Source organism: Denticeps clupeoides, chromosome 12 (genome assembly GCF_900700375.1).
Source record: "Denticeps clupeoides chromosome 12, fDenClu1.1, whole genome shotgun sequence".
NCBI classification, from domain to species: Eukaryota; Metazoa; Chordata; class Actinopteri; order Clupeiformes; family Denticipitidae; genus Denticeps; species Denticeps clupeoides.
The window spans coordinates 21,490,779-21,516,512 of NC_041718.1; the positions used below are offsets into that span (position 1 = coordinate 21,490,779).

General features: G+C 46.7%; 1 protein-coding gene across 12 annotated transcripts in view; it reads right to left on the reverse strand.

Annotated features, from left to right (window-relative positions):
* LOC114800309 (calmodulin-binding transcription activator 1-like) overlaps positions 1-23,624 on the reverse strand; it is an 80,655-nt gene extending 57,031 nt beyond the window's left edge. For all 12 annotated transcript variants that reach the window (XM_028997494.1, XM_028997492.1, XM_028997490.1 and 9 more), the window contains exons 1-3: positions 23,515-23,624; positions 21,406-21,510; positions 18,676-18,773 (exon numbers count right to left, since the gene is read on the reverse strand). In XM_028997494.1, the coding sequence (XP_028853327.1) occupies positions 18,676-18,773; positions 21,406-21,510; positions 23,515-23,539 (228 nt within the window). In that variant the 5' untranslated portion in view covers positions 23,540-23,624. The remainder of the gene's footprint in view (positions 1-18,675; positions 18,774-21,405; positions 21,511-23,514) is intronic.
* Positions 23,625-25,734: the final 2,110 nt, after the last annotated feature.

The window sequence follows — 25,734 nt, forward strand, 5'->3', positions numbered from 1 at the left end:
CCACAATGAGCACAACAATAACATCCAAAACCAACAATGAACGCAACAATAACAACAAAGCCAACAATGAACACAACAATAACATCAAACCAACAATGAACGCAACAATAACATCAAAACCAACCATGACCGCAACAATTACAACAAAAACCAACCATGACCGCAACAATTACAACAAAAACCAACAATGAGAACAACAATAACATCAAAACCAACCATGACCGCAACAATTACAACAAAAACCAACAATGAACACAACAATAACATCAAAACCAACCATGACCGCAACAATTACAACAAAAACCAACAATGAACACAACAATAATATCAAAACCAACCATGACCGCACCAGTTACAACAAAAACCAACAATGAGCACAACAATAACATCAAAACCAACCATGACCGCAACAATTACAACAAAAACCAACAATGAGAACAACAATAACATCAAAATCAACCATGACCACAACAATTACAACAAAAACCAACAATGAGCCCAACAATAACATCAAAACCAACCATGACCGCAACAATTACAACAAAAACCAACAATGAACACAACAATAACATCAAAACCAACCATCACCGCACCAATTACAACAAAAACCAACAATGAACACAACAATAACATCAAAACCAACCATCACCGCACCAATTACAACAAAAACCAACAATGAACACAACAATAACATCAAAACCAACCATGACCGCAACAAAAACCAACAACGAATGCAGACATAACATCAAAACCAACAATGAATGCAACAATAACATCCAAAACCAACAATGAACACGACAATAACATCAAAACCAACAATGAATGCAGTCATAACCTTGCAGAAAGTCAAGTTTAGTGGAGAGGAGGCAGAACCCTGAGCTGAAACAGAAACGATTTCAGCCCCGTTTACAGGATATCCAAGTGATAAACATTCAAAAAGATCATAAAAGTTCCCCAATAAGGGTCCCATTCAAAATGCGGTGGTGATGATGAATCACTGGTAAACCCCTGACCCTGCACATCTATCCAGCATCAGTAAACAACAATCTGCATGATAAGCAGGTGGAGCGAAGGCTCCTTCAACCCAACTGCAGCGTCTATTTAAAGTAGCGCACATCTGCAGGCCTGCACATCATCATTAAATCATACCCGAGTGTCCATAATTGTCATTCATGTATTCAGACGCTCGCAAGCCTAATGAAAACTGGGCGGCCGCCCTGCGTTCCAGGAGCTCTCAGCCACTGGTGGAGTCCTGCAGAAAGTGCTGATGCTACGGCCAATGAGAGCAGTTTTCACAGAGCAGCAGAAACGATGGCCTTGAAGATCAGGACTGGAGAAGATAACCAGTTCAGAGGAGAGAATCCAAGGATGATTTATTCTAATATAAAGGCAGAAATAATGAGGAGTTGGAAAATTGGTCCATAACAGCAGGTGCAAAGTAAACCAAAGAACTGCTGGGTTTCTGCTCTTCAGCACCCCTTTATTAAGTGTAAAGTGAAGTGATTGTGATTGTCACATGTGATACACAGCAGCACAGCACACGGTGCACACAGTGAAATTTGTCCTCTGCATTTATCCCATCACCCTGAGTGAGCAGTGGGCAGCCATGACAGGTGCCCAGGGAGCAGTGTGTGTGGACGGTGCTTTGCTCAGTGGCACCTCAGTGGCACCTTGGCAGATCGGGATTCGAACCGGCAACCCTCTGATTACGGGGCCGCTTCCTTAACCGCTAGGCCATTTACAGACTTTTCTAATTTTTTATTGCACGCTGTACATATCTGAAAGATCATGACATTGCACCCTCATACATCAGCTCATCTTTACATACGTGATGTTCCATGTGTACAGAGAAGCCATGCGTAGAACGGACGTCCTTACCCATTCATCAGCTGAAAGAGCTGACCGCTGCCGATAATTAATCAGCGTGGTGAGTGCGGAGCGGTGGCCGGGCGTCGCCCACATGATGACTTTTTTATGGACCACTCATGTATAATGGAGGCTGGAGAAAGACTCTCCAGTTGGACTCCCTCATTAATTATCATTTCCCCATGAAGTATCTGGATAGTTGTGGGCATCTAATGTAAAGTGTAAAGAACAAGTGATGGGGTATCCTGCCGGGCCGGGGTATCCTGTGGGTGTCCTGTGTGTATCCTGTATCCGTTCATTGTGTTTTTACTTTGTGAGGACCTGCATGCCCTGTTTGTTACTCAGTAAATTCCCTGACAATAATGGGATTCCATCAGTGCTGTACAGGATTCGGTTCCATTCTTCAGCCTGGATCGTGTGTGGGCCACAGCGCTGCAGATACCATGATGTTCATAAGAACATGATGTAGAATCACGTTACCCAGAACAAGGGACTTTCTGATCTATTGTAAAAAGGAATACCTTAATAATCAATACCAGGAAATACCATCTCATGAACAGACCGATTACGATTATCAAGGCCCCGTTTACCAATGCATCACAATCCATTTTTCTACATGACTTCTCATCACTGATTTCAAATACATCAGTGAGACGAGGACGAGTTCACAGGAACGTCTGATCTAGGCGCTTTTCTGCAACGAACGTTAAACAGCGTCAAGAGAACGCCAGTGAAACACCAACCGAACGCAGTGCATATGGCGTTCAGAGGCCGAACTCGCTGTACTCAGATCAGGCCGCCACAGTCATTACCGTCATGACTTTAACTTACATTTTTATTAGTTCATTTAAGCAACATCATTATGATAAAATCGATCATTCACGCCTACATCGCGACGCATCAATTATGAGACTAGTGTTCAGATGAATGAAAGTGAGGAGTAACGAGTGTGGATGTGGCGTATTCAGCTAGAGAGGTGTTCCCGTCCCATGTGACCCTGGTGTAGAGCGCTGGGTTCCGTGGTTCTGTTGACACTAGAAACACACAAAACCCGCTCTGCTGTTAAACACTGGGATGAACCGGAAGCTGGGCGGGGACGATAACCACCAATCAGGAGGCAGGTGAATCGAAACAACAAACTAAATCTGCAGGTGCTCAGCAGGAGGGTTCCATTCAGAAGTTCATATGAAACACCAACCATTCCTGCTGGAGTGAATGAGAACCCTGTGCTGTGTGTTGTTCTTTTGGCCTCTCTGTAGAAAAAGAAGCCCCCAGTGATTAGTGGCATCCAGTCAGAAGTGGCCCGTTTCGATTCGAGCCCAGCGATTTTTAACACTTCTGGCAAAGTCAGCCCCCTGCTGTTCAGCGGTCACATGATGCATCATGAATAAATTATTCAGAGGGTTCCCTGCCGATGAGGTTCAATGGGACCTTCTGGGCCGCTGCTAAACCACCTCTGGTGACAAATGGTCTCAGCCCTCGCTGCACAGTCAGTGTCCCCACCACACACCCCTGCCTAGCCTCATACTGATTGGTCCAAAGCTGCCCCGCTGTAAAGGGAACGACAGCCCTCCCATCACAGTAAAAACCAAAAGTGAACCTTCCTCCCGTCTCCAAAAAGCAGGAAGGCTTCATTTCAGGCTACAACTGGACGCCATGCATTTTTAATTGACTTCCTGTTTTAGTGCGGGAGATATGTGAGCTGACACGAGGTTTCAGAACCGGTAAACCTCAGCTGAGCTCCAAGGTCACAGCACGGTGCTTCACTGTGGTTCAGCACATCATGATCTGGGGGCACAAGTTGCCAGAACGCTGGACCCACCCCACAACAGAAGGCATCAGCATCTAAATCTGAGTACCACAACAAATTCAATTATTTTACCAGCCATTTCTGAAGCCTGGAGAACCCCTACAAGTTCTACTCTTTTACGATGCATTCCTGACGCCTTGAGAACAACAAGTTCCACTCTTTGACCTTACATTTATAAAGCCTGGAGAACCCCAACAATTCCACTTGTTCACCTTAAATTTATGAAGCCTTGAGAACCCAAACAAATTACACTCTTTTACCTTACATTTCTGAAGCCTGGACAACATCAAAAAGTTCCCCTCTTTTATTCTACATTTCTGAAGCCTGGAGAACCTCAAAAACTCCATTGGGTTCCTGCAGAACCCAAATCAATTCCACTCTTTCACTCTACATTTCTGAGACCTGGAGAACGCCAATAATTCCACTTTTTGACCATGCATTTTTGAAGCCTGGAGAACCCCAACAGGCTCCAGTCTTTTACCATGCACTTTTGAAGCCTGGAGAACCCCAACAATTTTCACTCTTTTACTCTACATTTCTGAAGCCTGGAGAATTCGAATAAGTTCCATGAACTTGAAGCCAAGAGAACCTCAAAAATTCCATTCTTTTACACTACATTTCTGAGGCCTGGAAAAAAAAAAAATTCCACCCTAATACCATGCAAGTCTGGAGAACCCCAACAAGCTCCAGTCTTTTACCATTCACTTCTGAAGCCTGGAGAACGGCAACAAATTCCACTCTTTTATGCTACATTTCTGAAGCCTGGAAAAAAAACCCAAATTCCACTCTTTTACAAGGCATTTTTGATGTGTGGACGACCCAAAAATTCCACTCTTTTACCATTTGAAGTCTGGAGAACCCCAACAAGTTCTGCTCCTTTACCCTACGTTTCTAAAGCCTGGTGAACCCCAGACAGGTTCCACTTTTCGGAAGGCCTGACTCTTGGCATCAAGGACGCCTCTTTAATCTCCTGAAGTTGTGGAGGCTTTTCGTTGCGGCGTGGGCCTGATGGGATGAGTTTCTCATGAATAACTGGATTGGCTGCTGCTGCTGCAGCATATGCTGAGGATGAGTGACTAATTAAACCTTGGCAGCGCTACCAGCCCTTCGCCTCTTAAAATATTCCAGACACGTCACTGAGATTTTCGTTAAAAAAAAAAATATATGAAAAACAAACAGCAATCTGTCTGTTTCGCTCATCCAGCCCATTTACCCTGATCCAGTTAGGGAACAACATCCCAGAAGCATTAATATCAGAAGTGAGGAAGCGTACAGCCATCATCTCTGTGAACTCAACCAACCTGACTGGAAACCGCAGTCAGTACAACTGTCCTGAGTTTTCTGAGATGTTCTGGTTGATGGCGGGGTCTCGTTCTTGACTCCAGCCATAGTTGGCCTTCAGGCTCTGGTCTCCAGCATGGAACGTGTGACTTTGCACTGACCACTGTCTCAGCAGGCCACAAACACCGAATGTATTCATGATACTGTCCGCTGTTTGCTCGCACTGACGGATTCCTCTTCCTGTTCCTGCCTCTGTGTGTCATACAATCACTGCTCACTGGAATAATGAAGATCTTCCTCTGGGGCTTCTACATGAAGGGCGGAGGACAAAATCCAAACACATCAACAAGAGGCAGGCAGCTGGGATTTGGGGGAGGATCTGAGGGGATTAGGTGAAGACGCCCACTGAAAGAGCAGGAAGGATGTGTTAACGATAATGGGTCAGAAATGAACAAGCTCCTACCCGATCTGGTCATTCAGGCTTATAGATGCCATCGGCACAGAGTAGATCAGAACTCCTGCATAGTTTTCAATAGAAGTAAAAGATCATCTCCTACCGACTCGGCCCCTCCCTCATCCCTTAATGAACGTCCCTATAAAACATGACCAAACAAGGACAGAGCTTATCCAGCGAAAGTGCGGCTAGATGGAGCGGAAAGTGCAGCACGTTTTCCATAACACCACATGTCCAGCACTGAACACGCCCCACCACTCTGAGCCACCTCCAGCATCCATTCCACTCTGCCTCTCTGTCCTTCACACACAGCTGGAGGACTCGAGCAGATGTCCTCTGCATTTAACCATCACCCTGAGTGAGCAGTGGGCAGCCATGAAAGGCGCCCGGGGAGCAGTGTGTGGCGACGGGACCTTGATCAAGGGGACCTCAGTGGCACGGGATTCGAACCCAAGACCGATTACGGGTCTGCTTCCTTACCCGCTAGGCCACCACTGCACCTGAAGGGTCTGCAGGGTGGGACGCAGGTCGCGGATGATTGAAGTCTCACACGTATGAAGTGCAGCTAGAGTGTTCTACACCGTCAGTAAAAGAGAAAGTGGAGTTTGGAGCCGGTGCTGAATGTGACCCCTGACCCCCGCACACCGTGAGGGATTATCTGATGACAGCAGGAGGGGTAAAATAATGAGAACCGAAGGCCTCCAACATGCTGCCTAATAGGTGTGAAGGATCAATCCTGACTTGCCTGCTAGACTTCCTTCAATGAGCTGCATGTTTCATTGCTGTGTGTGTGTGAATAAACGCCATTCAGCAGTGACGTCTCATGACGCTGCTGACGGTGGGGGTGGCGCCTTTATTCTCGAGGTTTTTGTGCATAAAGTGTGAAACCTCTGGATTATAAATAATCTCAGCAGCACAGTTATTCCTGGAAACAAAGGCCGCGTTTTATTTTTTAATGAGCAGAACTGGGGGGCTGTGATCGAACATGACTGGCGATCCAGTGACGTCCAGAGACCACAGCCTGGAGCTCACAAGGACCACATGTCTCTTTCATCATAGAGAAAACATGCAGCCCGGATCACTGATCCTCTCCACGGTCCACGCCTCATCATTGTAATGATAAATCAACTAAATGATAAACCCAACATATCCACTAGAAAAAGTAAAGGACACTCCACTGTCCACAGAAGCTTTCATTACCTTGAGCTCATGGTTCAAATCAATCAAATATTTTATCTGACCAATTTACATTTACAGCATTTTATAAGACGTCCTTATCCAGAGTGACTTACAATCAGTAGTTACAGGGACAGTCCCCCCCTGGAGCAATTTAGGGTTAAGTGTCTTGCTCAGGGACACAATGATAGTAAGTGGGATTCGAACCTGGGTCTTCTACCTCCTATTTATTTTAAAATGTGTACAGACGAGGTCCAACTCATCACCACCAGCGGAATCTAGTGAACAGAGCATCAGAGAATAGAACCGAACAACATAGTGTGTGTTACTGTTTCATTATGAAAGTGGAATTTGTATAAATAATCCGAATGTCTCTCATTTATCCAGTTGAATTTGATGGGGATTTGATGATGAGCGAATGTCACGTTTCTACCAAGTGCAGTTCCCATGATGCAACACAGCAGCAGCAATGGAGATTTATTAACCCCCCAGCACTCGCTGTACTGTGCTGCAGAGATGAATGGGGCTTTAAGAGTGGCGCTGCGTACCGTTACTCACAGGAACAGAAACTCCCTGGAGTAGCAAACCGACTTTACCGACTTCACCGGCGGTACCACGCGTGACAAGCGACCACAGCTGCATCCAACATCCAGGATCCAGGGAACAAGGAAGCAAGGAATGTGCAAAAGTTTCACATGTGGAGCAGGTCTGAGGTCATCTGTGGATGGAGGGTGTGGTCAGGCTGGTCTCTCCTGAGACCCATACGGAGATACACTTCTCAAATCCTCCACGTACGGTATTTAAAATGATTAGTGCTCCATCTTGTGTTCTAACTCATCATTTTCACAATGGGAATGCATATTCACGGCAGTATGGGAAGAGCCATGTTTGTGTTTCCAAATGTGAATTTCATTGCTGTAATTAATTCAGTTTGTTTATCACTTATTTAGTGATTCAGAAAAGTACATCTGGAGATGATCACATCTGAACACAACCAGAAAAGAAACAGGAGCTGTGAACAGCCATAATCAGACGTAAACCATGACGCGAGGAGAAAGGAGCTGCAGGAGAATCTGGGAAACGATATTTTCATTATTTATTTATCTTTATTTGGGAGAGTTGTCAAAAATGAAATGGAAGATTAAAATCTGAATTACATATTATCATATTATGTAAACATGTCTTTAAATTAAGCAATGGTGTACTAAATATATGCAGCATCAAAAGCATAAATGAGACTAATGAACAAGTAAATCATGTGGTTTCATTGTCACTTTTAATGGCTAAATAAATAAATAATTAATTAATCAAATATTTGAATAAAAGTGAAGTGATTGTCACATGTGATACACAGCAGCACAGCACACGGTGCACACAGTGAATTTTGTCCTCTGCATTTATCCCATCACCCTGAGTGAGCAGTGGGCACCATGACAGGCGCCCGGGGAGCAGTGTGTGGGGACGGTGCTTTGCTCAGTGGCGCCTCAGTGGCACCTTGGCGGATCGGGATTCGAACCGCCAACCTTCTGATTACGGGGGGCACTTCCTTAACCGCTAGGCCACCACTGCCTTGAAGTAGTCTGGAATAAACACTTTTGCTCACGGCTGAAGACAGTGCCATCTAATGGTGCTTCCTGATCTGAGTGCTTGGTTAGCTGATTGCTGGGTCCTGATCACTCCCAGCTTCTGCTCATTAAGACCCTTTATAAGTGTATCTGCACAGCAACACAGGTTATCCTGGCTGAAAGTAAAACTGTGTGTTATCATATGTGTGTTAAATAGTGTTTGGTTTGGCCATCTTTTCCGATGATTAACTTAATAACTTCATTTGAACATGTCGAGCGTTTGCACCTCTCCCTTTTCAGCCCGTGGCATTACAGACAGTGAATACTGATAGGGGAGGTAGAACTATATTAATCCCTCAGGAAATGTAGCGGCAGTACATCAGCACAGAGTATAAGGAGGAATATAAGAATATATATATATATATATATATATATTGTATAATAGCAGCAAGTAAAAATTAATAATAGATTTGTTTAAAATGTGGAATACTGGCAAGCTGCGCTGCAATGTTTGACGCGTTGTCTGTGACTACGGCAGGGTCCTTGCTTTTTACGTCCTCATTAATGCATGTTTCGTATGTGGGGGTATCCGGTGTTCTTTGTCGTTTCGTGTTGATGTGCTTTGGTTGTTGCTGTACTGTATCTGGAAATCGGTTGTAACTGGTTGTGTTGCCTGAATATTTCACAGAAGCGTGACAGCTTGCAAATTGCCATACTGCCTGGTTTATTTTTACACGTTGAACAATCGGCCGCAACGCCAGGCGGTATTTCACGGTACCGGCTGTACAGCGCCATCTACAGGAGTGGAGGTTGTAGTCGCATTGTAGACTCTCACCTCTGCTACCTCACTAAAGAAAACGCTCGACAGCACTACACGGTGGACTAAATCTGTATTGACATTTGGTGTCTGTATCGATACAATATCACTAGGTAAAATATTGCGATAGATCGTTTTTTTCTAACACCCCTGGTATTTATTGAAGGGTTCATCTATTTGTTTATGCACAACTGCCAAACATATAGGCAAAAAGTTCCAAAAATGTAAAAAAGACTAAAAATGCATCAAATGTAAATGCTAATTTACATTTGATTTTAATTTACTTTACCTTAATTTACTTTACTTGGCAGATGCTTAAAAGAGGAAGACACCAGCAAATCTCATTCGGTTTCTATAGATTTTGACTAAGAGCCCTGATAAGGCCGAATTTGTCAGGAAAAGAACTTGCTCGGAAATTGTTAGGTGCTAGATGGAAAAAATATATTTTGTGCAGTGTGTACGCATGTGCGCGTGTTAGTGTTAGACTCATCTGAAATACTTTTTCATGCTGCACCGCTGAACTGTGAGGGTTGTGACGAGAGGGAGAAGTGCTGTTTTAAACTGTTAACATGTCTGTTTTTCACCCCAAGCCAATCAAATTTCCATAAACCATCGTCCTATCTAATCAGGAATTGTTCATGCAATAGGGAATACTGCGCGTGAAATGAATATTGTGTTTGACAGTAATATTTTTCACAATTCTTCTCTCCTTTTTAATGTGTTTTTAATTGTGGCTGTTTTCTTATCTTCCCGTGGAGATTAGCATCAAGCCATTCATTAATTCCCAGAGAGGAACGGCAGAAGAGACGAGATGAGCGCCGTCCTGCTCAGGCTGTCGTGGGGCAGAATGCTAATGCTGGCTTCTGCATCTCCGGTTATGGAGGGGCATGAAGTTACAGTTACGCCGGTGTGAAGAATCATCAGCAAAATCCAGATGTTGTCTGTCCAGCCACCGTTGGTGCTGCTCCACGATAGAGAAGATAAATGGTTCCCCCACCATTACAGCCGTTTCTGCCTGTAATTGTGGAGAGAGCAGAAGTGCTAACAGAAGCACCTTCAGCAGGATCCTCCCAGGTTCGGAACTGTGTGTCGCCTTTTCTGCGCTCCTTCATCGTGAACACATTTTGAAAGGTAATAATGAGCAAAGCTGTAGATAAGTAAAAACTGCGAGCAGAAGCTCTTTCAGGTTGTTGCTGTGCGGCTTCGTCTGCTGAATGTCCTTTCCTCTCCATCCCAAGTGTGTGTGTGTGTGTGTGTGTGTGTGTGTGTGTGTGTGTGTGAGTGTGTGTGTATACAGTCATTTTTTGTTTATCATTGGCTAAGCTTCAAAGCAGCAATATCTGTCATGCCTTGTAGAAACAGTAGTATTTCAGCAGTGACATTAAGTTTATTGGACTATCGGAAAATATGCAATATGCATCATAACAAATGAATTTAAAAAGAATTTTAAAAGTTGAGCCTCTTTTTGCAAACATAGCTTTTTTTTGACCGTTCTTCCATACAGAATCTGTCCAGTTCAGTTAAATTTGATGTCTGTCATGCCATAGATTTTCCATGATATTCAAGTCCGGGCACTGCGATGGCCATTCCAGAATGTTTTACTGCTCCTTCTGCATGAAGCCTCTGTAGATTTCGATCTGTGTTTCGGGTCGTTGTCTTGTTGGAATATCCAACCCCTGAGTAACTTCAACTTTGAGACTAATGCTTGAACATCATTCTGAAGAATTTGTCGATATCGGGCTGAATCCATCTGACCTTTGACTTTAACAATTACTTTGCAAGTAATCAGTATGGAGAAGTTACGTGCATTCAAATCAGCTAAATTACAACTACATAGCCAGTTCTTCACATTAGATTTAACTTCAAACAAATTCATTTTTTCCAACTGCTACTAATGTAAAGCCCATCAGGCTAAATGAAACGTGTGAGCACTTTAAAACTCCACAGATTTTCTAAAATCACTAAAGCACAATGGAGAGGATTCGAGGAAGAGGACATGTACGAGGTGGAGGAAGAGGACAATGACAAAGAAGACAAGTACTTTCCACGGATATAGAGGGCAGATGTTCACAGAGCCACAGGAGGTAGAAATCATGATCATGGTTTAAGCAAATAATGCCATAAAACATAAAAAAGCCACATTTTGAGGGACAACACCGTGCTTTGCCTACCCTTACTCCAGTTCTCCAGCGATACCAAGTACGAATAAAGCAATGACGAGGACTGATGCATAATTATGTAGCGGTAATTATTAGACTACAGGACACTACATGTAATCCTGCATCGATCCATAAACCTAAAACTAAACCTGCTTAAGTAATCTTTTTCAGTTTTTAGACAGTGCTGGAAATGGATTCAAACAAAAAGTTAACTTTTATTATGAGGCTGGCTTCAACCTTACCAGAAAGACCAACTAGAAGAAGGGGAAGAAAACTTCCTCTCCATGCCATCCTTGGTCCATAAAACGCAGGGTTGATCCTGACATCTCTGGACAGGTTTGAAACATCTTACAACATGCAAACCACATGGACGATGAAGGGCAGCAGCACGTATATATTGTAGTGTGGGACAATGTGAGTTTCATTGTGTAGCCATGGTGATGACCTTCCCCCTTATTCTCCATTTCTGAACCCCCTGGAAGTTCTTTCAGCAAAGACGTTTTACTATTTGGGGCAAAAGTTTGTTTTTGATGAGTGTTTATATAAAATTTTGACTACAGATCTTCATTTTGCAGGATATATGAGGGTGAGTGTGAATTTGAGCCTTTTGTTAAAATTGTGCTTCCGCAATTTAGCTTTCTTTTTAAAAAAAGATTTGGCAACACTTAATTTTTTCTTATCTTTCAGCCCAATGATGGCTTTCTTCAGTGATAGTGACTGCTCTTTGGACCTGAGAAGACGAGTGAGTCCAGCTGCAATCTGGTGAAAAATGTCCGAGACCAGGTACAGGCGCGAAGCTCCGCCCCAACCCTGACCAACCAATCTGCAAGATTGTGTTAGGGTGACTTTTACAAACATGCGCTGCGCACGAGGGACGGCGTGTTTGTTCATCAGCCGGTGGGGTGACGTCATGGTGGAAGTGCTTTCTGCCCCGGTCGGCCATCAGAGACGCTTATTCATCCTGTCCACTCCTGCTGCTGGGGTCCATTCGGAATAAAAAGAAATGAAATTGTTCTGCCACAGAGACCCACTCTACAGACACACATGCTTCCATCACCGCACCATAAACCATGTTAAAAAATCCACCGGCTAATAAAATCCTCGGAATATTCCCACCTTGAAGCCCTGAGGTCTTCTTAATGAATGAGAAAGAGGGAGAAGAAGCCAAGAGACTAGTGGGGCAACCGAGAATCAATAGTCCATCTGTGCGAGAGCGGATTTCACTGTCTGTCAGGCCCGGGTTATTTATCCTGATCTATCCCCCACGATGAGGGCAGCAGCATAATGCTAGGCTAACGCTAGCAAAATGCTCTTTAACGTATCGTCCCACTTCCCAGATGATGTGATCATCACAAATAACCTCCAGTGCCTGAATGATGAACTTTCGTGACCTTCTATACCATCACCATGGAAACCTACCGATCGTTTTTCTGGAGCAGTTGCTGACCAGTGGCCTTTCAGCTTTAGATAGGGTCACAGAGGTCAGACGTCCACAGACTGTGACCCCCGGGGTCAGAATATCAGAGGGACTAGGTGTCCTTTCAGCCAATCACAACGTCCGACCAGAACAGACTGGCAGAATGTAAAGCAAACCTGTTTACCAACAGGAATAGAATACACACACACACACACACACACACACACACACACACACACCCTCAGACAGAGGGCAGAGACTCACACTTTCACAGTGCGGTCTCACACACTCACATGTAAAAACTAGTCCTGATGGGGGAGGAAACTGGAGAACCCAGACAAAAAGTACAATCTTGGAGGTCACAGCTGCCTCATTAAACAATAACCCCTGCACCCAAATTCCTGCACCCACATCTTAAACACAAAAAGCAGAAGAAGAGAAGCAAGCGGGAGAGCAGAAGAGGTGACGCTGCCTCTGATGAGGTCAGAGGTCACAGTGCAGCAGCTGCTCTGCTAATTTGTCCAGCTCCTGATGTTCTGCTCTGGTTCTGCTCATGGACGCCTGCAGTGTCGTCTGGTTGTTCAGTGCAGATCTGATCAGTGACTGGAGGCTCCGCCCACAACCTGAGAATTGATGAGTGTGGTTTTCCACTCACACGAGTTTACGGTGCTAATCTCACGCCTCACGGCCAGAGGGAGAGTGGGGAGAGCATGACCATGCAGGGAGATAAGTGGTTCATCTCACACACACACACACACACACACACACACACACACACACAGTGTGAACACAGCTGAGATCTGAGAAAGATCAGCACATAGACGAAGCCGCCAGGGTGAGTGAGCCTCATATGCAAAGTGAAGTTATTATCATTGTGATTCACAGCAGCACAGCACACGGTGCACACAGTGAAATTTGTCCTCTGCATTTAACCATCACCCTGAGTGAGCAGTGGGCACCATGACAGGCGCCCGGGGAGCAGTGTGTGGGGACGGTGCTTTGCTCAGTGGCACCTTGGTGGTGCCTTGGCGGATCAGGATTCGAACCGGCAACCTTCTGATTACGGGGCCGCTTCCTTAAACGCTAGGCCACCACTGCCCCATATTAACAGCTCCTCACATACAAGTAACTGTATAGTTACACGCAACCCTTTTGACAGGTAGTGGGAATTGAATAGAAGAAGACAGTTTGGGTGGCGGAGTTATCGGTGTCAATACGGAACATCACTGACTACACACACACACACACACACATACGGTTATTATAAACATTAGATGGCTTGGCGACTTTGGGTGAGACGTAGCTCCCATTGTCCTCATTCAACACAAACGGAACCAGATCAAGAACAGACGAGCACCGACACCAGTGGGAATGTGCAGAATCCCCACCGGAATTCCAGGTGCTGCTCTAGCAGTCAGCGTGAAAGGCTTTGATCGGGATATCAGAGACGTGCTGGACTTTCATCTGGGGACGTGTGTGAATTTGGATGAAGTTTCCGCCAGGTCCCCAGTGACAGAGCGAGCGTCTCACCATCTCAATTCTTTTACTCTTTAAAGTCTGAGGGATGAGAGGTTCTGATAAAAGCTCAAACAAAGAAGCCAAACGAGAGGTCAGAAGGGCGCGGGACACGTCCCGCCTCCCAAACACCTCACAAGTAGTCTTGTCACCATACTGAAATGTCATACTAAGGATGGTGCTCGATACTTCACACTATTTTTGATACTACAAGATACTAGAAATTATTTTTTGATTAAATTTTAATAAAGTTGTAATACCATAGATGTATATCGACACACTACATAAAGAAATCAATACATACATTGATAAATAGATAAAACATAATAAAAATAAATAAATGAAAAAAAAAAATTATTTGAATGTTTTTGAGCTAAAGATTCTCATGCAGCAAATGTGCCATGTGCAATTACATAGTTGTAAAGTGCGGAGAGGGAAGCGAAGACACAGACTCTTATAGTAGATTCCACACTGGTTGCAAACCAGACACCAGTGGAAAGCAGGAAGGTGGAGACCAGGAGAGAGAGGCGGAGATACGGCCTGGGTGGGCGGGGCTCAGTAATCCAGTTACATTTACAGCATTTATCAGACGCCCTTATCCAGAGCGACTTACAGTCAGTAGTTACAGGGACAGTCCCCCCCGGAGACACTCAGGATTAAGTGTCCTGCTCAGGGACACGATGGTAGTAAGTGGGATTTGAACCTGGGTCTTCTGGTTCATAGGCGAGTGTGTTACCCGCTAGGCTACTACCGCCCTCTCTCTCGCTGCTTGACTGTGTGACGTGGCTCAGTTCAATACTGGCCGTGTGTTTGTGGGCGTTGTGGGCGTGTAAATATGGACCGATGGGAGATATTTATGTAGAAATGCCTACAACATTTCAACTGTGTGTGTGTGTGTGTGTGTATCATTTGACGGAAGCGAGGTGTGTGAAACTCACTCTTCTTACCTGCTACTGCTCTTCTGTATGCAGCTCAGGGACATGCCACCGACTTACTCTTCACACACACACACACACACACACACACAGCCATCTGTGTGTACTGACTGCCAGAGCCACACAGACACACAACCCAGAACACACAGTTCCATTAGAGTTTGGGGACAGAACCCAAATCTACCGATAAAGGACTCACACACCCATTCTGTCGTGGTTGGCAGGAGGACTAATCTGGAGGACGCAGAGTGACCATGATCAGCTGCACCCCGAGTGTCCTAGTGTGACCCCTAGGGTCAATAAGAGAGTCCAGCATGTGGAGATGCTGGACCTCCTTCTGATCCATCCCACCACCCTGACATCAGATCATATCTTTGCAGTGTGGATTAAAAAGAGATGAAGAAACCCGGAAAAGATTCCCACTGCTCCATACAGGGAATTCTTAATCAACACACACACACTCAGCAAATAAAGTGATGCAGTCGGTCCTTTCCCAGCGGGGGGGGGGGGTTCCTGCCCTCCATCCTGGAATAATTTTACACGTCACTGGCCAGGCAGCGAACGATGGGGAGGAGCCTGGATTCCACGCCCAGTCTAAAGGTAAAAAGGCGGTTCGAGCGTCTGAATTCTGGAGAAAGATGATGACGCTGGTCCACAACATCTTCACATGCGCCTGACCCAGGGGCTGCCACGTCACATGACCCGCTGAAGGAAGCAGGGGGAGGGGCCACCGTTGACATTCTGAGCACGAATCGGGCACCTTTACAAGCCGTCAACCAGAAACAAACAACCTTTGTGTTCCCACCCCCCCCACTCGCCGAGCCCCGGGATGGAAAGGTGTGCGCCACGCCCGCGCACAGCGGCCGCGGGGACACGGGAGTCATTTTAATGAGCAGAGCCGGAATAAAATGGTCTCCTCAATTCACATTAAAATAAATCTTTAATCATCAGCGGCGATCCCGAGAAAAGTGGTTTTCTCCACCACACCAGGGTTTTATAGCGAGGAAGGAGGAAGTGAGGTCCGGTGAGGTCTGGTTAGGTCCGGTGAGGTCCAGTGAGGTCCGGTGAGGTTCGGTGAAGTCCGGTGTGGTTCGGTGAGGTCCGGTTAGGTCCGGTGAGAGACAGTGAGGGCCGGTGAGGTCCGGTGAGAGACGGTGAGGGCCGGTGAGGTCCGGTGAGGTCCGGTGAGAGACGGTGAGGGCCGGTGAGGTCCGGTGAGGTCCGGTGAGAGCCGGTGAGATCCGAAGAGGTTCGGTGAGGGCCGGTGAGGTCCGATGAGAGCCAGTGAGGTCCGATGAGGTTCGGTGAGGGCCAGTGAGGTCTGGTGAGGTTCGGTGAGAGCCGGCAGGGGCCGGCAGGGGCCGGAGGACACAGAGTCACATTTCGTACAGGGATTAATGATGAACTTGATGAACTCATTGAAGAATGAAGAATCGTGGTGGAACGTTTTTAAGTTACTGACAGAAGAGGATTCTGCACATGTTCTTTATCCCTCACCACCAGAAGGTCAGACGATTAGAGATTTGGATTGGAGATGATTCTGCTGAAAAGCGAGGATATTCTTCTGATCCCCGGATGGACACGGTGGAGTGAAATGAACCTCCAGTGGACGACGCCGGGACCACAGTCCCACCTCAACAGACTGACAAATCCAGAGAGAGAAGACACACTCGGACAGAAGGCACATGAATATCAGCAGTTAGATGCAGCAAATTACGGTTCGAGGGCGGGGTGTGATGATGCTGTTGAAGGTGCTGTTTGTGTCATCAGTTATGGAAGGAGGGCCATGCAGGAGTAAAAATTCAGGATGGCGTCTCCATTTTTTAGGCTCAGTGGGACATCTGGACACCTGGTGGCAGTGATCTCATTAGGTCCGGCCTGCATGGTATGGGCTGCAGCAGCTTCTCCTGCACGTCAGGAACAGGATGCTTGTGTCACCTGAATGCTCCAGTTGTCCTCTGATCTGGGTGGAAGTAGCCTAGCGGGTAACACACTCGCCTCTGATCCAGAAGACCCAGGTTCAAACCCCACTTACTACCATCGTGTCCCTGAACAAGACACTTAACCCTGAGTGTGTCCAGGGGGGGACTGTCCCTGTAACTACTGATTGTAAGTCGCTCTGGATAAGGGCGTAAATGTAAATCTCGTTGGGTTGACCCTACAGGCCCCGGGGTCAGCGTGAAGCTGGAGGAGAACCCTGGGTTTGACCTGAAGGCTGAAGGGATGATGGAACCACAGCTGGAGCGCGTCCACCCGCCGGCAGTCTGAGCAGCTGCTCGGGGACAAAGGATTTCTGTAGAGGTCACCTTAAGTCCCCAGTGCATTGTGGGAAGGAGATAGCTGGCTGTTCAGGACACGCAGGAGATTTTTCAGAACCTTTAAATGCCTCTGCTTTACAGAGGGACCAATTGTCCCAGTTTTCTGGACCTACGGAAATTACTGGTTATGCTGGTTGCTGGTTACTTGTAGGTTGGAAAGGAGGAACTAACGACCCACTCGAACCCTATAGTTATTTCTGGAACCCAGAAAATTTACTTTGATGATGTTTTATGAGGCATGATTGACCATGATTGGTCAGCGTCCACGTCCTGTCAGTACGTGACACGTCCAGGCGTAGCGCAGAGTCCACTTCCTGTCAGTACGTGACACGTCCAGGTGTAGCGCAGTGTCCACGTCCATTCTCTACACCCCTTGTCCATCAGAAGCCAGATCTCTACTTACAATCACACTCACACACATGACTTCACTGAGGTGAATATGACACCAGCGTCAGATATCCAGTGATCTAAGAACCTGATCTGCTCCCCAACGTCCACACGTGGCCATCAGACATGAATAAAAGGTGCGTCTCCCCATTCAGAAGAAGGAAGTGTTCTGATGGTCCACTGTCCCACTCTAGATTGGTCTTGGAGTGCTGGACCTGGTCTACAGTATAACAGTATGAAATCCCTTTCTTCATTTATGTAATTATCATTAAATCACAGACAGACATCTTTACATGACCGGGTCCTGATGAGAGGAAGAATTTTGGAATTTGCACAGTCTGTGTGTTCCCCAGCTGTTATGGAGTGGAGGAGAACTTCTACCATGAGAACAACTTCCGAAAATTAGTGAGTTTGAAGGAACGCGCTGTGGGACAGCTGAACTTTTGGCTTCGTAACACTGAACCGTGGCTCGAAGGACATGAGTGACATGCAGTGAAGGATCAGAACTGGTATTGTGGGTAAAGACGCACTCGGCAACGTTCCAGCAGGTTAAAAAGACCAGTGGAGACTTGAGGAAGTCTGCAGCTTCTGACTCGCACATTCAGGATAATATGGAGAAATGGAAGGTTTTTCCCGGGGGAAATTCTCATCTTATGAATTTTCAACGAAAGTCCAATTTCAGAAGACCAATCAACTCCCTGTCCCTCAGGCTATCAGAAGCAAAATAAGGGTTCTCTCCCTGAGCACTGGACGCTCCCACATGTAAACAGGAAAGGCAAATTGAGCAGCGAGAACCGATGCGAATCATAAAGAGGCTCAGCACCTGCATTCCAACTCGGAAGAGTCCAGGCGAGGTTCTTCTAATCTCCTCCCTCTGTCACATCCCTGCTAACATTTTTAAACCTGCCGGCGCGACTCAACCTGGACGATCGTAGCCGAATGCCTGGTGAGAAGATCCCAAATCGAGTTTCTTACCTCATTGGTGTTCCATCGGTGCCGTTCCTTGGGCAGGGAGGAGCATTTCGGCAGGCATTCCAGTAGTTTCTTGGGAAGATAAATTTTCAGATGTTCATCTAAGGAAAAAGAGAAGAAGATCTTAAACGTATTCTGTGACATAGCAGGCTAGAATCAACAACACAATCACACTTTTTGATGAGCAATGAAACAGAAACGGTGGCAGCATTTCATAACCAAAACTGATCAGAGTTTTCACACAATCAGCACGACCCAGACAGATTCTGTTCTTCCGGGTGAATATTAACACTGGGTTTACATCTCCGACTGTTGCCAGGTTCTGTTGGACGTTGATGAGTAGATGGTGGGACTTCCTGGAAGTCCTCCTCTCCTTACGACAGGCTGCGTGTCCAAAAAGCCCAACGTGGAACACTTCATGAGCATTTTCATCAGGAACTTGATGTGTTCCACCCTGAGGGAGGAGGTGATCCACATTGAGTGCAGAAGCACCTCATGAATAAGAGAAAGGGAGACGATGGAGGGGTGGAGGAAGACATGGGCCAAGTGTCCTCGGCTGAAAACACGGTGTGAAACATTGAGGCAAAGTAAAGCTGGGAGGAGGCGACGCTGGTATTCCAACAGAAGGAATGGAAGTGACCCCACAATGCAGTACATACAGGTTAAACAAAAAGAGTAACCTCACTCATCAAACAGCAACATGAAAAGCACTTTTTATAATGAGGAACTTGTGGCCATGGGGACATGAGAAGAGAGAAGAATGACTATGGTGAACAGAAGAGAAAATCTGCTTCTCCAGTGGCCATGGAGTGAACTGATTCACTTGATTCAATTCCCTGGAATGAGACTCCCAGTGTGAACACGGTGAATGATTTATCCACTCAGCTCTTTTCTGTCTTTCACTGATGCTCCTGGTGGCCTCAGTCAGAAGGAGGGGCAACAAGTACGCCCACTGTGGAGGGGCAACGAGGAGACTCACCAAGGAGCACCAAGGTGGAGCACCGAGGTGGAGTACCAAGGAGGAGCACCGAGGAGGAGTACCAAGGAGGAGCACCAAGGAGGAGTAACAAGGAGGAGTAACAAGGAGGAGCACCAAGGAGGAGGCACAGAACTAAATTCCAATTTCGGTGTCTGTAGCTTTAAATGCTAATGAGGAGAAAAGAGGAGGTACTAGGAGGAGAGCGGCCTAGGAAGAGAGATGGCCATCGAGCAGGAGCACCTCACACACACATACACACGCATATATACATATACACACACATATACACTCACACACACATATACATATATACACACACACTCACACACATTTTACATATACACACACACACACACACACACTCACACACACATATATACATATACACACACAGTGTTGGAGTGTGTTATAGCTGATCAGGATCAAGAAGCCATTTGTCACTGAATGACGGTGACATGGTGTGTGTGTCTGTGTGTATTTTTCTCATTTCTGGAGCAGGTCCAGAGCCTAAAGAGAATAAAAAGCCGACAAAAATGGATCCAGAATCAATACCTTTCTTCCCCCTCCTCCCTTGCTGCAGCGACACTCATTTTTCTCCTTTTGTTTTCTGGCTTTTCGCTTTGGCTGTAGGACACGTTTCCCAACAACAAGAGCAGCAGCCTTACCACCACACACCAGGATACTGTCCTCTAAAAACATCATTCATCTCAAGCGCCCCCCTCACACCGCCACACCAGCCAGCAAAGTCCTTCATCAGCACGACAGGGCGCCCAATTCACTCACAGCAGAAGAGGACCTGAATGGAATCCATGTGGATCTGAGATTTTGCAGGACAGAGATTACAAGTGAAGTGAGGAGATGCCGTGTCAGTGTGATGCTTTTTACGTGCCACTTGCAGACCCCAGAATTCCATTTCATTTCTACAAGACTGAATCCTGATTATTCACCCTGATCTGAGCAGAGAGTTCCATCTTCCACAGGGTTTATACTCAATTTAAAAACTCAGGCTGTGAGAAGAAATCTCTCCAGAATAGGTGAAGGAGACACTGACCTTGAGGAAGAATTAGAGGCTTGGAGACCCGGAATCTGGATCTCAAAACCTCAAGGAGCTTCTCACAAGGAAAGGCCCAGAGAAGAGGCCCTCACACAAATAAAGATTTTGTCTCAATTGCTGGACCACAGTTTCACCACAAGGTAAGTGTCCTGCACTCCTAAAAATGAAGACGTGAAGATGTGTGTGGTGGCAGCAGGCAGACCCCAGCAGGCACAGAACCAAATTCCCATTTCGGAGTCTGTAGCTTTAAATGAGGAGGAGAGAGGAGGAACTAGGAGGAGAACGGCCTATAGGAGTTGAGGGACATTCGTGGAATTCACGTCATCAACACCGTTCAACAACCACAATGTTTGCCGCAGACAGGACGGTGGAGCAGAACAACCAAAACACTCTTTACACCGACCGCCATTTCTAGCCACCGCAGGACCGTAGACAGGCTGGAGGAACTCGTATTAATGTTCAATCATCTCACAAAGTCAGGGGACCTTCAATGGGTAAGATGCCATCAGGGAGGCCACATCAAGCCAGCAACCACCACCACCTTCTCCACCAGGAGCGAATAATTCCACAGGCTGGGTACTCGGCTCGTGTGATTAAGAACATTCATATGAAGAACTCGCTACTCCTCGCATTTTCAACGCGGGCGGAGCCTGGTACAGCGGGGTGGGTGGGTGTGTCGAACGATGTTCGGCGCTCTTACTGTTACTGCCGTCTCCGTCACCACTGATTGCCTTAGGGGGGGCGTGGCCCGTGTAGCCCACGGCGGCCCTGTACATTCGATCCGGATTCCGCGCCCTCTTCAGTCCTGAAATGAAGAAAGGTGGAACATCAAGATCCAAAATAACCAAAACTTTCGCTTTTTGTGCCTTCAGAAACTACATGAACGCTGGTTCTACTGCCATTCCTACAGCCGGTTCTGCTGAACCGGTTCTTCAGCCGGTTTGCCAGCCAATTCTGCTGCCGGTTCTACAGCCGGTCTATCCTAGTTCTGCAGCCGGTTCTACTGCTGGTTCTACAGCCGGTTCGGCAGCCGGTTATGCAGTTGGTTCTACAGTCTGTTCTACAGGCAGTTCTAATGCCTATTCTACAGACGGTTCTACTGCCATTTGCACAGCCAGTTCTACTGCTGGTTCGACAGCCGGTTCTGCAGTCTGTTCTACAGGCAGTTCTAATGCCTATTCTACAGACGGTTCTACTGATGGTTCTACATACGGTTCTGCTGATGGTTCTTCAGTCGGTTTGCCAGCCAATTCTGCTGCTGGTTCTACAGCCGGTCTATCCTAGTTCTGCAACCGGTTCTACTGCTGGTTCTACAGCCGGTTCGGCAGCCGGTTATGCAGTTGGTTCTACAGTCTGTTCTACAGGCAGTTCTAAAGCCTATTCTACAGACGGTTCTACTGCCATTTGCACAGCCAGTTCTACTGCTGGTTCGACAGCCGGTTCGGCAACCGGTTCTGCAGTTGGTTCTACAGGCGGTTCTAATGCCTATTCTACAGACGGTTCTAATGATGGTTCTACAGCCGGTTCTGCTGATGGTTCTTCAGCCGGTTTGCCAGCCAATTCTGCTGCCGGTTCTACTGCAGGTTCCACAGCTGGTTCTATCACAGTTCTGCAGCCAATTCTACAGCTGGTTCTACTACCGGATCGAGAGCCAATTCTGCTGCTAGTCCAGCAGCCGGTTCTACAGCTGGTAAAAAGTACTTTTTGTGGCTCTTTGTGCTGTTTTACGCAGAATATACAGAAACCAGTTGAAAGGTGAACAAACTGGTGATCAATCAAACTGACGCGATGTAGTGCAGAACATTGAGCAATTTCTCAAAATAAAGCAGGAAGATCAGATCCAGGAAGACGGGACAAGTCGTTTTAAAGACCATAAAGTCCATCCAGAGATTCATATTTTCTTCTCAGGGCCAGGTGGGACGGAGGGACGCATGAATGCGCGAGATGTTTATGGACCTCCCGAGGCCACGGTGAGAGCGGAGTGCGGGGGACGCCTCAGAGACCTGGACCACGCAGGTACATGATTTACAGGAAATGAAATCTCTGCGCCCAGATATAGCAGCTGATTCACGGCTGCTCTCCTAGAACCTGACCTGAGATGGACAGTGGACATGTGGACCTGAAATAAAGTCTTCTACGGCAGCCAGCAGCAGAATAAATGGTAGCTTTTGCAGAAGAACACGTGTTCTGATATCCTGCACGTCACTTTGAGAGACTTCAGGTTGTCTGGAGAGTTTGCAGGACCTTGAATGCACCGCAGCTCAACGTGTCCCCCTGGTGGCTGGAGCTGGGATGGTGTTATGTGAAGGGCATCATGAGAACTTTCATTTTGAATGAGAATGTAGAACGTCCTGTGACCGATTCAAAGGCAGGAGCTTGTAGGAGGTAGGAGGGTTGTTCAAATTACGTCACCGAACGGTGACAACAGAGACCTGTGCTGAACGCTGGAGGACTCAGTCCCACAGTGAAGGGGACACTGACGTGAAATATCCCGATTTCTGTCCTGCTGCCTCGTTCTGGTGCCTGTTATTAAAGCGAGGAGAACCTCAGCACGTGATCTCCATCACAACACCACCTCCGTCGTTCTACACACCAGGACCATCATCAGGGGTCTCCTCAGAAGACGGGAAAAAACAGCACCATTAATCCACGGCATCTCCTCGCCTCCATCCTCCAGCTGGCGGAGGAGGACCTCCGCTCCTCATCACTGACGGACGGACGGACGCGCGTAATCCCAGCGAAAACGTCGCTGCGTCCGCGTCACTCGCCCCCCCGAGACGCTGAAAAACGTCGCCGTTTCCCCTCTTACCTTCCGGCTTGTTTTCGGCAGCCATTTCCCCTCCGCGCGCCACATCCTCCTCCTCCTCCTCCTCCTCCTCGCGCCCGGGTACCACGCGCGCTCCCGGCCGAGGACGGGGAGGGGAGGGGCGCGGGGCGGAGCGCCATTGGCGGGTCCGGGGTGGGGGCGGGCCTCCTTGACAGGCTCCCAGCCAATCAGCGGCGTTGGGGGACCAGACACTAACGGATCTGCAGGGTCATCAATAAGCGCCTGTGACCCCTGGCCATCAATAATCACAGTTAGATGATCGATCGCCAGTAGTGATCATCAACCAACCAACCTACTAATACGATCATCAACCAATCAAACCTACTAATACCGATCATCAACCGACCAACCTACTAATACCGATCATCAACCAATCAAACCTACTAATACGATCATCAACCAATCAAACCTACTAATACCGATCATCAACCGACCAACCTACTAATACCGATCATCAACCAATCAAACCTACTAATACCGATCATCAACCAATCAAACCTACTAATACCGATCATCAACCGACCAACCTACTAATACCGATCATCAACCAATCAAACCTACTAATACCGATCATCAACCAATCAAACCTACTAATACCGATCATCAACCGACCAACCTACTAATACCGATCATCAACCAATCAAACCTACTAATACCGATCATCAACCGACCAACCTACTAATACCGATCATCAACCAATCAAACCTACTAATACGATCATCAACCAATCAAACCTACTAATACCGATCATCAACCGACCAACCTACTAATACCGATCATCAACCAATCAAACCTACTAATACCGATCATCAACCGACCAACCTACTAATACCGATCATCAACCAATCAAACCTACTAATACCGATCATCAACCAATCAAACCTACTAATACGATCATCAACCAATCAAACCTACTAATACCGATCATCAACCAATCAAACCTACTAATACCGATCATCAACCGACAAACATACTAATACCGATCATCAACCGACCAACCTACTAATACCGATCATCAACCAATCAAACCTACTAATACCGATCATCAACCGACCAACCTACTAATACCGATCATCAACCGTAGTTCTTTACATCATTACTGCTGCTACTGCTATAAAGAGGTAATTTCTCTCTCTGATGTCCTGGAGAGCCTGGTTTTGAAGAGAATTTCTCACGGAACCACGTTTTTTGTAATGGAACCAGGTTTTTTGTTATTTTCCTCTCTGATTGCATGGAGAGCCTGGTGCTGAAGGGACAGCTCCTCATGGAACCACGTTTTTTTTATAATGGAACCACGTTTTTTGTCATTTCCCTCTGTGATGGCGTGCAGAGCCTGGTTCTGAAGGGACAGCTCCTCACGGAACCACATTTTGTGTAATGGAACCACGTATTTTGTCATTTCCCTGGTTCTGAAGAAACATCTCCCCACGGAACCACGTTTTTTGTAATTTCGCTATCTTATGGCCTGGAGAGCCTGGTGCTGAAGGGACAGCTCCTCTCAGAACCACAATTTTTGTAATGGAACCACATTTTTTGTCATTTCCCTCTCTGATGGCGTGGAGAGCCTGGTTTTGAAGAGGCAGCTTCTCATGGAACCACATTTTTTATAATGGAACCACGTTTTTTGTCATTTCCCTCTCTGGTGGCATGGAGAGCCTGGTTCTGAAGGGACAGCTCCTCACGGAACCAGGTTTTTTGGCATTTCCCTCTCTAATGGCGTGGAGAGCCTGGTTCTGAAGAAACATCTCTTTACGGAACCACGTTTTTTGTAATGGAACCACGTTTTTTTTGTAATGGAATCACGTTTTTTTTATAACTTCCCTCTCTGGTGGCATGGAGAGCCTGGTTCTGAAGAAACATCTCTTTACGGAACCACGTTTTTTGTAATGGAACCACGTTTTTTGTAATGGAACCACGTTTTTTTATAACTTCCCTCTCTGATGTCCTGGAGAGCCTGGTTCTGAAGAAACATCTCCCCACAGAACCAGTTTTTTTGTAACGGAACCACGTTTTTTATAATGGAACCACGTTTTTTTTATAACTTCCCTCTCTGATGGCGTGGAGAGCCTGGTTCTGAAGAAACATCTCCCCACGGAACCAGGTTTTTTTCCCCTCGTTGTGGAAGTGGTTTGGATGCCGGGCGGCTGCGACCCCTGAACGCACGATGGCGCTGTCCCCGCGTTTCGGCGCAGATCTCCAGCC